Source organism: Brassica napus, chromosome A8, assembly GCF_020379485.1.
Source record: "Brassica napus cultivar Da-Ae chromosome A8, Da-Ae, whole genome shotgun sequence".
NCBI lineage: Eukaryota > Viridiplantae > Streptophyta > Magnoliopsida > Brassicales > Brassicaceae > Brassica > Brassica napus.
Window position 1 is genome coordinate 4,759,104 of NC_063441.1, and position 15,577 is coordinate 4,774,680.

Genomic DNA, 15,577 nt, shown 5'->3' on the forward strand with positions numbered 1-15,577 from the left:
TTAGTTATATAATTCATGTTTTTAACTTTTTACTAAAAGATTTTTTCAGATAACAATACAATATATACATAATTATCTTTTTTTTAAATTATATTTTCAGATTTTGGATAAGTTTTTTTATTATTAATAATAAATTATCTAACCAAATAGTTTTAAATTCGTTTTTATGTTTTAGTTAATTTATAGATTTTATTCATTAAGGGTATAAACGATATTAACCACTCTAACTTTTAACGTGAGAGCTCGATTCTAAAAATTTACTTCGCAAATAATAGTATAGATTCATAAATTCTTAATTTGTTTCTAAAAATATTTGATTCACAATGTAATGTACTAACTAAACTTTATATATTTAAATTTATTTTCTTTTGAAAATGATTTAGACAAAAATAGTACGGGTTATATGTCATGTCGCCAACTACCATATAAGATAGAAGCATCTGCTGTGGTGCATTAATTTTTCAAGCAAAGACTTAAAACTCACTGATAATGGATTTTGAATAGACTAATTCTGATTTATGTTCCAATAAGTTTCGAGCGATCCAATATCAGCTACTTTAACAGTGTACTGACCATTTTTTGTAAGGGTCAAACAAGAATTATCTTTTTGATTTGTTCGGCTTATGCTAAGATTCTAATTACAGAGATGTGCTATGGCTATAAAATGTTTTAAAACATTTCCACGTCCCATTCCTTTGAAACATTTTTGATAAAGTCACAAATAGTCATTCTAAGATGAGCTATCAAAATTACGGGACAAGATATCCTTGCAGGTGTAGTCGGGATCCACAAATCCTCCTATGCTTTGATTTCATAACCTGAATGGGTTTTCTATCTAATTATCAGCATTAATAAGGGACTTGCAATTGAAAATCTTTTCCATACATATCAAAGAGTATTTGTAGAACCTATCTACAAAGGTGAGTTAAGCCAATAATATTTTCAATGCAAAACCCTAGCTAACAATGAGTCCGAAAACTGAAATATTCTCCATAATTGTTTTGCCAACAAAACCATATTAAACTCGTGAATCATACAGAATCCGAAGCCATCATCATATCTTGGTAAGTATAGTTTATCCCATTTTGCCCAATGAAGACCTCTTTTTGATGGATTCGAACTCCATAAGAAGCGTCTAATGCCACTGGTTAATTTTCACAAATGTTCAAGGGCAGCAAGAAGCTCGACACAACATAGTTGGGGAGCGCTAGAGCAATTGATTTGATGAGAATTTCCTTTCAGCATTTTGATAGCCATCTTGCTTACCATCTATTAACTCTATGTTTTAATTTATCTTTAATTTCATGAAGGCAAATAAGTTGAATTTAGATCCACTAATATCTTATGACATTTCTCAACTGGAACTCATTTCTCCTTTGTTTTGAATTCCCAGAGCATCTTTTATTGTTTGCCTCAAGTTTCATGGAACTCTCTTAACAAAGTGTAGAGAGGACCTTTCAAAGTTAATGCATTTTCCTGAAAATTTTCTATATGTCCTTATTGCTTTCACTACTTCTTCGCATTCATGGGGCTCCTCCACCTTACCAAAAAAAAAAACTATCATCAGCAAAAAAAGTGTGAAATAGGAGAACAAGCGCGTGATGCACGCATCCTGTTATCGTTCATTGATTTTCTGTGTGATTAAGAAGGCAAATAAATTGCATTTAGATCCACTAATATCTTCTGACATTTTCCAATTGGAACCCATTTCTCTTTTTTTTTTTCTGAATTCCCAGAGCATCTTTTATCTTTTGCCTCAAGTTTGCTGGAACTCTCTTACCGAAGAGTAGAGAGGACTTTTCAAAGTTGATGCATTTGCCCGAAGCTTTTCTATGTGCATCCTTATTGCTTTCATTACTTCTTCGCATTTGTGGGACTCCACCTTACAAAAGAAAAGACTATCATCAGCGAAAAAGATGTGAAAACGAAGGACAAGCGTGTGATGCACGCTATCCTGATCGTTCCTTGATTCTCTGCATGATTAAGAAGGCAAATAAATTGCATTTAGATTCACTAATATCTTCTGACATTTCCCAATTGGAACCCATTTCTCTTTTGTTCTGAATTTTCAGAGCATCTTTTATCGTTTGCCTCAAGTTTCGTGGAACTCTCTTACCGAAGAATAGAGAAGAATTTTTAAAGTTGATGCATTTTCCCGAAGCTTTTATGTATGCATCCTTATTGCTTTCATTACTTCTTTGCATTTGTGGGGCCATTTGTGGGGCTCTACTTTATAAAAGAAAAGACTATCATCAGCGAAAAAAGTGTGAAATCGGAGGACAAGCGCGTGATGCACGCATCCCATTATCGTTCCTTGATTCTCAGCATGATTAAAAAGGCCAATGAGTGCTTCTGTGCGTAGAATAAAGATGAAAAAGGACAAAAGATCTCCATGTTGAAATCCCTTATGTGGGACAATATTGCCTCTTGGCTGACCATTCAGAACAACCTTGTAACTCACTAAAATAATGCATCTCATAATCAAATCAATCCAAGCTTAAGAAAATCTCATCTTTTGCATTACTGCTTGAATAAATTTCCATTTCATCTTGTAATAGGCTCTACTCATATTTGAAGATGTTGCAAATGCTACTAAGCCCTTTTTTTCATCTATTATATTTTCTGCTTTATTCCTTAGTTGCGTAATCATGTTTTTCTTCTATCTCTGCTTTGTCAAAGCATGAAAACATTTAGAGTTTCTATCCTTTTTCAAAGATATATAACCGTGGGCGGATTTACGTAGTGGAAGAAGGCGGCAGCTTCCCCCACAATAATTACAAGTAAACTTATTTGCATTTGAATAAACATATATTTTTCAGTTTAGCTGGCTTCAAGTCCCCACCTATCATTTTACATTGATTTTAGGGAAATTGGGTTTGTATAACAGTGAAAAAACACTAATTAGCTACCTGTCCAATTTCCCTAGTACACCTATACATAACGTAGCTTTTATATAATAATTCCATTTTACCCTTTCAAACAACCGGTGAAATCTGTATATAAAAAAGCTGATAATTATTACATGTCAAAAGTAACTCGTGGCTTTTTAATGTTCACATCTTCTTCTTTTATAACGTTTCTTGTTAAATTTCTTCAATTTCCATTATATTTGAGTTTAAGATTTATTTTTGAATTTGAAATTTATAATTGGGTTTAGGATTTAGTGATTAAGGTTTAGTATTTGGAAGGAAGGTTGAAGTCAACATTAACTTCTTTCATGCAATCATAGTCATTTCATAATTTCACCAATATGTAGCATATATTTTATTCTATTCTATTTGAGTTACAATTTATATTTTAATAATGCTTTATATCAAGTACTATTTGCATATTTTGATATTTGGATTAGTGTTTATATTTTTTTTAGGGTTTAGTGATTGATGTTTTGTGTTTAGTTTATTGAAGGTTTGAGTTGATGACGGGGTAAGCATTACTTCATTCCCTGCAGTTATAGTCATTTCAAAATCTAAACAATTTATACTATGTTATTTCGTTTGTTAATATTCTATTTTAATAATGTTTCATATTGTGTACTATTTGCATATTTTGATATTTGGAGTAGGGTTTATATTTCCATTTAAGGGTTAGTGATTAGTGTATTGGCTTTATTTTATAGAAAGTTTGGATTGCTGTTAGGATAAGCATTACATCTTTCCCTTCAACCATAGATATTTGAAAATTTGAACAATATGTAATATGCTATTTTATTTGTTACTATTCTATTTTAATAGTGTTTCATATTATGTATTTTTGCATATTTGGATATTTAAGTTAAAGTTTATATTTCATTTTAGAGTTTAGTGATCAGTGTTTTGGTTTAGTTTATAGAAGTTTTGGTTGACGTTGGGTAAGCATTATCTTTTCCCTTGCAATTATAGATATATTTTTTTTTTTTTTGACAGCAAACATTTACAAACTCATGTTGACTCTGTAAACCAAAGTGGTAACTCTGCATCCATGTGAACGACGAAAGACGTTTGTTTCCTAGCACTGCGTGCTAAGCTATCCGCCCATATATTCATCGTTCGGAAAACATGAATGATGTTTGAGTTTAGAAAGCTTCTTTTTAAAAGCTTGATATCTTCTAAGTAGCTTCCAAATGTTGGTCATTCTTCTGGTTCTGAAACCATCTTCACCAGCTGAGAACAATCTGTTGCAAATGTTACTTGGAACTGTCTTAAGTTCTTCATACATTCCATTGCCCAAATTAATGCTTCCACCTCCGAATGCAGGGTTGAAAGGCTTGCCCTGACATTCCTTGCCCCTAATAAACCATCAAAACCCGGTAAAGTACTATACCAGCCTTGGCCGGAAAAAACCTCCTTATCCTTCCATGATCCATCTATAAAACACCATCGTCCTTGGGTTACTAAGGGGGAACTAGATTGTACCTGATGCCCCCTCAGTGGATCATTTGCTACCTGTGCCTCAGCCCATAGTGATGACTCTAATTCTGCTTTTTAAAGTGTTTCCCTTGGATCTATATCCAAATTACTAAAAACTTTATTATTCCGTCCCTTTCATATATACCATAATATCCATGCAAATTGATGATCATCCATCTGTATGTATTGTGCTATTCCGTTTGTTATTATTTTATTTTAATAATGTTTCACATTATGATGTGTATATGTGATTGTCAATACACCACCAAATAAATGACGACACCTACTTTTTCTCTCTTGGTACTGGAAACCTTTTACATGCAAGGACAAAACCAGATGATTTATGTCTTAAGTGTTTGACATTGCATTATGTCAATATCTTTGTCACTCACCTAACTTGTCTTACAAATATGGTTATTACACAAATAAGTTCTTGATTTTATTTAGTTTATTTTTCTTCTAAATGCTATCCTTGCTAAAAAGAATATCTAACAAAAATTTATTAATACATCAAAAAATTTTGCTTCCACTCAAAATATTTTTTAGATCCACCACTGATATAACTCTACTCTTTTATTTCTAAAACACCAGCCTTAACACCGTCAAATAGTTCTTTCAATGTTGTTGATTTTTTTTTTTTTTGTTGATACAGTTTCATACGAGTACTAGTACTAGCTTTCACTTTTTGTTTAATGTTTTCTTCTTGCTTTTCTGAGCTCATATTATTTTTTCTTCTCCATTGACCCAAAGCTCTGGAACGATTCAAAATATATCCGTATGGAGCTTCTAAAAGTTGCATTGATCTATACAAGGCGAATATGGATCAAGTCACGAATATAAGACACGAGTATATACTTAGGATGAAAGGGTCACTTTGGGTTTATAACTAGGAAAACTTTTAGTTGTCGTTAATACTTTGAAAGGGTCACTTTAGGTTTATAACTAGGAAAACTTTTAGTTGTCGTAAGACTTTGAAAAGTGAGTTATCGTGGTCCGGGGTAGTCTTACCGAGTAACATCAACATCTCACAGTCCACAGAGGTGACATCATAAGTAAAAAATACAACGATAGAAAGAAGATATTATTGTCTCTTCGGGAAATTAGTCTGATAAAATTAAAACGATATAAAGAAGACTAGGATAAGACCCGCGCCTTGCGCGGGATTAAGTTATAATTTTTGTTATATTTTGGAGAATGAAACAATAGTTTGGCTTCATTTGGATTACGGGTGTTCAATCCGGATATCGGGTTGGTTTCGGTTCGGTTCGGTTTTTTTTGGTATTTGGTTAGTAAAATATAACTACTATTCTAAATCCATATTTACTTTGACTTTAGTCTTTCACATACTTTTGAAAAATTTCAACTGGACGACTAAATTGATCAGCCAATCTTGTTGCTTTAAATCATTAGTGTTTATATATATATATATATATATATATATTATTTAGTTTGAATATTTATTAAATAAAAATTCATATGCGTTATATTTTATGATCATTTTTAACTTATTATAACAAAAAAATAATCTATTGATCACAAAATTTTCAGAGTGGGAATATTCAAATTTCTAATAATATATAGACGTTTTGAAAAATTCAAATATAACATATAAGAAAAAATATAAATGTTTTTATTATATATTTAATGTGATTTTTTAATATCTTTCAATAATATAAAATTAAAAAAAAGAACTAAGATACCAAAATTGTTATCAAATATTTATTATTTTATTATTCATAATAATTAATTTTCATATATACGTTAATCATATTAGGTAATTTCGTAGCTTCTAATTAAGGAAAGTGCAAAAACAATTTTGATAGATTATTTATCAATTCGATAGTTAGTTTAATAAAAAATATAATGTAAGTCAAGATGGACCAACCTATTTTTCTAAGAATAGTACTCCCTCTGTTCCTAAATATAAGATTTTTTAGGTAAAACACACTTATTAAGAAAGTTATTTTTTATCTAAAAAGTATCATTAAATCTTTAAATTAAAAACTATTCAACCAATTATAAAATAGAACTATTAAATTTGATTGGTTACACAGTTTTTGATAAAGTTAAAGTTACCTAGAAATATGAGAACATCCTACATATTGGAACATAAAAACTATTCTAAACATCCTCTATTTAGGAACAGAGGGAGTATATTTTATATAGTCATTTATTAAATGAGAATTTATAATCATACAGTTCTATGATCGTTCATATCATTTTATAACAAAATATTTAAATCATCGATAACAAAATTTTCAATCTGAAATCTTTATTAAGTTTATAATTTATAAATGTTCTTGAAAATTCATTGAAAGTTTTAATATTAAAATATTTATGTAATCTTATGGTATATAGTGTTTAATATATATATATATATTTATTTTATTATTAAATGATATTTTTTACTCATATGGTTTTAAAATCATGTGTATCTTCTTATAATAAAAATGTTAAACCATTGATCATTAATTTTTAACATAATAATTTTAATAGTTTTAGTCATTTATTGTCGTTTTTAAAAATTCAAAATATGACATATACGAAAAAATCTAAATTTTATTTTTATAGCTAATTTGATTGTTTAATTTATTTTAATAATATAAAATTAAACAAAAAATGATGGAGGAGATATACATTGTTATCAAAACTTTATTATTTAACTCATTAATTGTCATATATATATTAGTCATTTATGGTAATTCCGTAGGTTTTATTTAAGGAAAGAAAATATCATATCATATCATTATATCATATAGTTTGACCAACTTATGTATCTAACAACATATAAAAATCGAATGTGGACCTACTTATTTTTCAATTGAAAGTAATTGACTACCTAATTGAGTGACACCTATACATTGGGGCCTCTTTTAATTAATACAAAAGGTTACATCTTTTCAAATGTTCCTCAATTAATATATAAGGGATTAGCACCTCCCTTTACAAGGATGAAAAGCAAAAAAAAAACAAGAGATTATTTTTCTCTTTATCCAATATATTCCTCACAACTGAATCTGAAACTTCCATATATAGGAAAACATAGTTCAAGTTTTCCTATTCTTGATCATGAACCTTTCCAAGGGAATCAAGAGCCTCAGTGCGGCTACGAACTATCCTGTGGAAAACGTCTCTAACTTTCCTTTCGAATGGATCCAAACCTTCTTTCATAGATTCACGTACTTGCATCAACTCTTCCACTCTCTCCTTCACTTCTAACGCATTATCATCGGTTAATGAGAAGTTATCTGAATCAATCAGTTCACTTAACATTCTCGTGTTTTTCTCCATTAGATTAATCTCTTTAAGCAATCCACATGCTTTCTTTTTATCTCTTTTCTTTGATTCATCCATGATCTTATCGTGCAAGGACATCACTGGTACTGCCCATTGGAAATGCCTTGGGAAGTAAAAATGCACTTGTAAACCACGGTCTTGGCAAGGGATAGCGGCTACAAGAACCCACATAACAAACAACAATATCGATGTCATTGTGTAGACCGTTAGGGCTAGACCATTAGTAGCCATGACATCGCTGGCTCGAGGTGTGGCCAAGTTATTGCCTATCCCTTGTAACTGCTTTGCGGCTGACCAAGACCGTGACACGCTCCAAGACAGTGACCTTAAATAGCCAGTGTGTTGATTATTGTCCTTGTTACGTGTGAAAGAACGGTTACGCTGGGCTAACGAGTTAGAAGAATCTTTCTCATCTAGCATCCCAATGGCTAAATCAATCAATGCTTTCTTAGCACGGTGGATTTCTCCTTCACCGAGCTGTCCATGGCTCGCGTCCAAAGCGCATAGTACGATTTCAATTAGTTTTTGCCATTGCCCGATCAGCTCGATCCCATCACGAATTGCATTGCAAACATCAAGAGCTTTGACGCTCCTCTCGAAATAATCTTCTATCAAACGGTCCATTGGCTGTTTGAGAAGCTGAGACTTGTGGTTGAATATTATAACTCGAAATTCTTCTTGGCAACAAAGAAAAGAATCAAGAAGTTTTCCTATCCATTCAAGTGAGAGGAGCTCATCGTCATTCGCAGAGGCGTTGAGATCAATAAATTTCTCAGCAACTTGTCTCTGAAAAGAATCTAACTCCACCTCCATGCTCATAGGCTCAGTTGGGTCCATTAAGTGCACTTGGTCCCGACGCAAACTTAGTAATGACCTTCCAAACGATAAATCCGTCTCTGGCATCTTCGAAATTTTAAGAGTTAGTTTTAGGAAAAAAACTTTTTCTTTTCTAGAATTTAAAGTAATGGGAATCAAAAAAGAAGGGAGAATGATATTATAAGGAGCAAAGCGAACAGTTTTTAATCTTTTCTCCTATTTCTAGTAAGTTCAGTTTCACCTTTGTTTTAGAACCCTTAAGTTGCGATTTATTGGCTACAATAAAAAAGGGTTAAATATATTCCTCGATAAATGGAGGGGTGTAATAGTTTTATAACTAATTTTGGTTAATAATTTATCAGTATTACCAAATTAGCTTTGCTTCAATTAATTTTTGTTTTACCATGAATTGTTATTTTTATTGTATAATGAAATTGCTTAAAATATTTTAGAATCCATATAATACATTAACTAAAAGAATCTATAATTATATATATGTGCATTCAGAAGATGTTCATACATCCCTTATATATAAAAGGCTTGACTGGTTTCTCTGCTACCACCCGCAAATGCAGTTTTTGCGGTTGATAGCGGTTGACAGTGTTTCGAAACAATCATACAAATCGGTACAAATTGCTTCAAACCGCTTCAAACCTATTAAAATCAAAAGCTAATTCCAGTTAGCGTTTGCGGGTGAATAAATAAATATAAAAGTTTTTTCAAAAAATTTTAAAAAAATTTAAACTAAATTTTTTAAAAACAAATATTATAAATTAAAATATATACATACTTTATATATTAATTTAAATCCACAAACATTTTCATAATTTGTTTTATAAGAAAAAATTAAACTAACTATTCATTATAATTTTTTTTAAATTAATATACATACATATATAAAGATACACACATATATAAAACGAAAAAAAAATATTCTTTTAAATTTTTAATATAAATCTTCAAAACAATTTATTAAAATTAAAACTTCAACTAATTTAAAAATTAAATAAATAAACATAATATTATTATTGATCATATTATTATTGATCATATTATATTGATAATTATTATATTTTATTACAATAGTATGTTTTTATATTTTTATAATGTTATAATATGTTAATATTGGTAATATCTTATAATCAACCAGTCACAAATATCTCGCAAACGCAAAAATTTTCAAACGTTGTGCCAGTCATACAAAACGCTTAATAACACTTGAAACCGCAACCATCCGCATTTGCTAACTCACGCACCCGTAACCGCAACCATCCGCATTCGCTAACTCACGCACCGTAACCGCAACCGCTGCGTTTGAAACAGTCATGTCCTAAAAGAGAAGCATTTTTAAGTTGTAACCTTTAATTCAATGCTTAGGTGTGAGCTTCCCAGCCTTTCTCACAATCTTTATCTAAAAACTAGTGGGTTTCTGGCACTACGCGCCGGTTTTTCTAATATTATATTACTTCGTTGGTTTTATAATTTAGAACGTTTTAAATATTATTTAGAAAAAAAATGTATCAATGATATAGAGATCTATTAATTTGATAGTAATCTCTACATAGTTGATTTTGAGGTTATCTATAATATATGCATAACACTTTAAGTTTAAATATATGCATGACAATCTAAATTTATGCATGACTTTGAAAGTGTAATAGCCAAATTGTTTATTATTTGATTGGCAATTATTAATTTTAACTACGATATAAGATTAGTTTTAAAATGTGGACCTCATACAATAATTATGGAAAACTTAGTGTTTATACATTGTACATATTTATATATTATGTTGTGAAAAAAATATATATATTTATTATGTTGTGAAATTATTACCTTTTGCACATAGTATATGTGAAAAATTAGATATGAAAATATTACCTTGCACATAGTTTATAATCTTCATTAAAATTGTTAATTTAATTATTAAGATAATAGTACACATTTAAATTGAATATTTTAGTAATCCCGTCTCACTTATAAATAAGAGGATTTTCCAAAAAGCTAAATAATAGTGGAGTTTTTAATATACAGTCTTACTTTAAAGTATTTTCCCAAAATTTCCATAAAAATAAAGAGATAATTAAATATTCATTGTTTGGTTTTCCTCGTGATTTTGGTCACCTCGACTTGTATTAGTAACAAACATCACATGACAAATTTCAACTATTGTCTTTGTCTTAAAGATTGAAACTTTATATTGTCCTATTTAGTATTTCACAGAAAAGGAGTTACGATAAAGCAAGCATCACATTTCAATTGTAAGTAGATACCCTGCTCAACAAAATCAAATAAATAACCCCATACGAAAATTTAAGCACAGCCAAATACTCGTCGCACTTTCCTCAAAGATTACCAAAAAATGGAGTAAGTATCTCTCATGAAGACTAAACAACCAACAAAAGTTTTGTGCCAGTTATTTCTCATTAATGGAGGAACCGCAAAGAAAAATAAATGAGTGACTGAGTACTGTGCGAGCTGTGTCATATCGAAAGGGGTTAAAAGAAGCGTTTATCCTTTCGGTTGTGTCCAGTGTCCACATCAGATTCACAAGAAATTGCATATGTTACTTCCTGTTTTGCCATGCTCTCTAAGACGCTCGAGCTAAATTTTGGAACCAAAGATCAAAATCATGAAAGAATACCGTAAATACAAATTAAGAGAGTCGGTAGCACTACGGTGTCGTGCTATATCTGTAGAGGGGAGGCTGGTAGCGAGAAGTGGAGATGCAATCGAAGGCTTCTTCTTGTTGTTGTTTAGAGGTATGGTCATAGGAGAGCAGCGGCGCGCAAATAAGACATCAACGAAGGAGGTCGCTTATGGGAGGCTGAGGGAGGACAAAAGATTTATTTTTGTTAGAATATTTATAATTGAACAATCCTGAAGAAATACATACAAATACCACTTTAGTGTTGGTTGTGTTCAACTAATCTAATCATGTTTAAGAAGAAAAACAAAATGATATCAGAGTCGCTTCGAACTTAGAGAATCAAAAGAGCTAATATAACGATAGAAAAAAATATACAAAAACACAACAGAAAACCTTTGGAAGATAAGGCTTATCTTCATCATCAAAGGCATTACGTAGCACCCATTTCTCTATCCTCCCAAGATCAGACCTAATCATCTTCCACTCTGGATTAAGTTGATGGTCCGTGGATGAGTGTAGACTGCAACGCGTCAAGAACGAACCAAACATTTAGACATCAAGGTATGTGAGATACGTAATTGACAGAAATAAGAAACATAAAGTTGTCGAAGTTACCTGTTCATCGAGAAGAAGCATGTCAACACTCATAAGCCCTCCACCTTTCCTAACATTGTGAGCTTCCCAAAACCTCAGAAGACGCAACTCCGTCGTGTTTGAGCAACGAACTGCCCTCAAGTTGGCGAGAAGAACATAGGAAGACGACATATTTGAAGGGGATGCGTCGGATTGTTTAAGCTATAAGATATCTCAATGGTGTAGATCTTCATCACTCCAAAATACTTATTTATAGTGTCGACCTTCGATATGTTAATGGTAATAAATGAGACAGAGTGGGAAGAGAGGTGGGGTGGAGCTTAATGATTGTATTAAAGCTTGAGTTTAAGGAAAATAAAAGATGTTACAAGAAATGTAGTCGGACACGATGGAAGGACACGGTAAACACAAAACGGGCCAAAGATATCAAAGTATTGATGGTCCAATGAATTAATAGAAAGCTCAGCGATTACTCCGTGAATTAGAAGCAAAAAAGAAGAAGCTCTCTCTTTACTCGACACATGGCGCAATATGGGGATATGAAAGATGAGGTGGCGGCCTGTGGAGAGTTTCTCTTCAACTTTATTGCATTTATACTTGCGCTACGCGCGAGTCTGTATTAATAATTTAGTTTAGTTGTATAATAACTTTTAAACTATTTTTTTAATTGATTTATATAATTTTATTATCTGAAATATGATTTATTGATTTTATTATTTATTTTTATTTATAACTATACCCTGTTATTAGCTATTTAGTTATTTGTATTATAAATGCAATAATTATGTTTATAAGCATATTCCTAATTTTGGTAAAATATTAGTTTTTTTTAAAATATTATATAAATTTCTTGATGCATGTAAAATGTTAACACACTCTAATATTTTATCATACATTTTACATATATTTTATTTGAATGCATAAATGATTGAACTATCTGCATAATATCTAATTTTACTTTGTAGTAAGAAAAAATTTACAATTAATGTGTGATTGTTATATACATATATATATATATATATATATGTGTGATAGTACAATATTTAATTTTAAAATTTAATCATAATAAATATTTTGATGAACTTTAATTTATATTAAATAGCCTTTATAGGATAATATAAAAATTAAAGTAAATATAATGAGTTTAACGAATGCTATGTAACATTTTATTTATTGAATTAATAATATTGATAATCTAAAGTATTAGGGTTATCTACTACTTGATTTTATTATATTTGTATTGTAGTTAAGCTTGTATGATCGTATAATGTATTAAAATATCTTATAATTTTTTTTGGTATAATAGTTAATACTTGTTTGTTTTTGAGTTTATATGAATATTTTTTAAGATTTTTTAAAATTTATTATATAATTTTTAGAATTATTCTTTTTAGTTACTAAATGTTGACGATAAGATATCAAATGTCTTAGATAGCGTATTAATTGTAGTCTTGAAAAAAAATTAAATGTTCAAAATTTTTATGTTTTGAGTTTGTTGATTCTAATACTTAGATAGAATATTTATATTATTAATATTGATTGTTGATTCTATCATTCTTTTATGTTATCTTTTATGCTAATTTATTGTTGGTCTTTGTACGAAATTTACTTAAAATCTTTATTAACTTATTTAACATGCTTTCTTAGGCTCTATATTTTTCATCTATCTTATAAACATTGTTCTCTAAATATTTTCTTTGACATAACTCAACAGAGAGCATCCTAAATTTTATATGTTATATGAGGTGAATTAGACTAATAATTATAAGAATTGATCATGTAGTTTGCTTTAAGAACAATAATTTGTTAAAATCTTGTAAATCACACCATGTTAGATTTATCTCATATCTTTTCTATTAAAAGAGAAGTACCATTTTTATCTGCTACAAAATAGTCATACTAGAAGTCTAGGTCCATATATTCAAATAATATTTTTATTGTTTACATTAGTTTATTTAATGTATAACATTTCTAAATAATTATAAGGATATTAATAACAAATTCATTTTAACTATAAATTTAAATTTTAATTTTAGGAATAACAAAATATGTTGAGAAAAAATCTAACAAAATCTTTTAAAATTTTAAATATTCTTTTAATTAATGTACTGATTAATTTCGCAATTAGTAGTATAATGTTATAATAAATTAATTTTAATTACATTTTTATTATAAATAAAATAATGAAATTATTTTCTAATTTTATAAATTTTATAAGTATAGTCTACATTATATTAAAATAGAAGTAATTAATGAATTACATATTAAAATTATGTTTTTTGCGCAAACATATTAAAATTATGTTGAATTGGTAAACCAATATATTTTGAAAAAATACTTTCATTAAGATAAATAAATAAAATATCATTCACCGTTTAAAGTGATTAAATATCATTCACTTTTTAAAATGATTAATATTCATAAATTATGTAATAATGTTCTTAAAAAATAAAAAAGTTAACATTTCTTAAATTTTAATATTTAGAACTACATATCATCAATTTAGTTATTTTTAAAATGACAGCAATATATTATCATAAATTATTATATACAAAATAATATAAAATTTTACATTTATAAATGAAATGTTACCCGCACTGATGTGCGGGTTAAAATCTAGTTTATTAACTTATTGAACATGCTTTCTTAGGCTCTATATTTTTCATCTATTTTATAAACATTGTTCTCTAAATATTTTCTTTGACATAACTCAACAAAGAGCATCCTAAATTTTATATGTTATATGAGGTGAATTAGACTAATAATTATAAGAATTCATCATGTAGTTTGCTTTAAGAACAATAATTTGTTAAAATCTCGTAAATCACACCATGTTAGATTTATCTCATATCTATATTATTAAAACTAAAGTACTTTTTTATACTGTTTGGAACCTTAGATAGTAGATTAAATGAAAGTTGTTTGAAAACAAGGATATCAAATTAAATATATTTTTATTTACATATTTAGTCACTGTATTTCTTTCTCATTTACAGATTTTGTAGTTTGGAAACTTGGATAGCAGATTAAATAACAATTATTTAGAAACACAGATATGAGATTAAATATTTCTTTTTATTTACACATTTAGCCATTCCATTTCTTTCTTATTTACAAATCTTCCATTTCACTTAAAAACAAAAATTTAAACTAATTAATTACAATGAATTGTTATTTTTTTTTATGAAAATAAACACACAAACTGTAATATATAGTATACATTAATCTAATACAATACAATTTTCAAGAAAACTAAATATCATAAAATTAATAATAATTTATACAAACCTACTGTAAAAATTAAATCTTTTTTAAATAAAAAATAAAAAAATCAATAGGTTAATATATGAATATTACAATTACATCAAATTGCATCAAGTTATAAAATTATAAATATAATATTACGTACAGATAAAAAGTTATTCTCAAACATCTATATTATAATATAATATAATATATTCTACTCTAAATATATTTTAGAAAACATAAAAATATAAATAGACATTTTATAATCAGTGATTTATAAATTTACACTGAATGCAAGTTAAATCCAACACCCGCGCGGGGGCGCGGATCAAGATCTAGTCAATACTATTAAAAGGGAAGGAGTTTTAAAAAATCTACGTATGAAAGTTGTTTGGACTCTTTTATTTATCTCATTATTTTTTGGTCTTATCTTAAATTTATATTAACAATATGTTACCATATATTTTTCTAACAATATTATTCAATTTCTTCATTTATTCAAATCTCACTCCTAAATCATAATCACTACTATTACTATATTTACCATTTTGGTTTATAATCGTAAAAGCATTGAAACTAATATTTTATA

General features: G+C 28.7%; 1 protein-coding gene across 1 annotated transcript; it reads right to left on the minus strand.

Moving 5' to 3' along the window:
- Positions 1 to 7,290: 7,290 nt before the first annotated feature.
- LOC106443435 (protein ROH1) lies at positions 7,291 to 9,195 on the minus strand. The gene has a single exon (XM_013885000.3). The coding sequence runs from the start codon at positions 8,583 to 8,585 to the stop codon at positions 7,443 to 7,445; it is 1,143 nt and encodes a 380-aa protein (XP_013740454.2). The 5' UTR covers positions 8,586 to 9,195; the 3' UTR covers positions 7,291 to 7,442.
- Between the last annotated feature and the right edge of the window lie 6,382 nt (positions 9,196 to 15,577).

Bases quoted from the DNA above. Each gene is read 5' to 3' on its own strand.
- LOC106443435 (XM_013885000.3), bottom strand. From the start codon at position 8,585: ATGCCAGAGACGGATTTATCGTTTGGAAGGTCATTACTAAGTTTGCGT.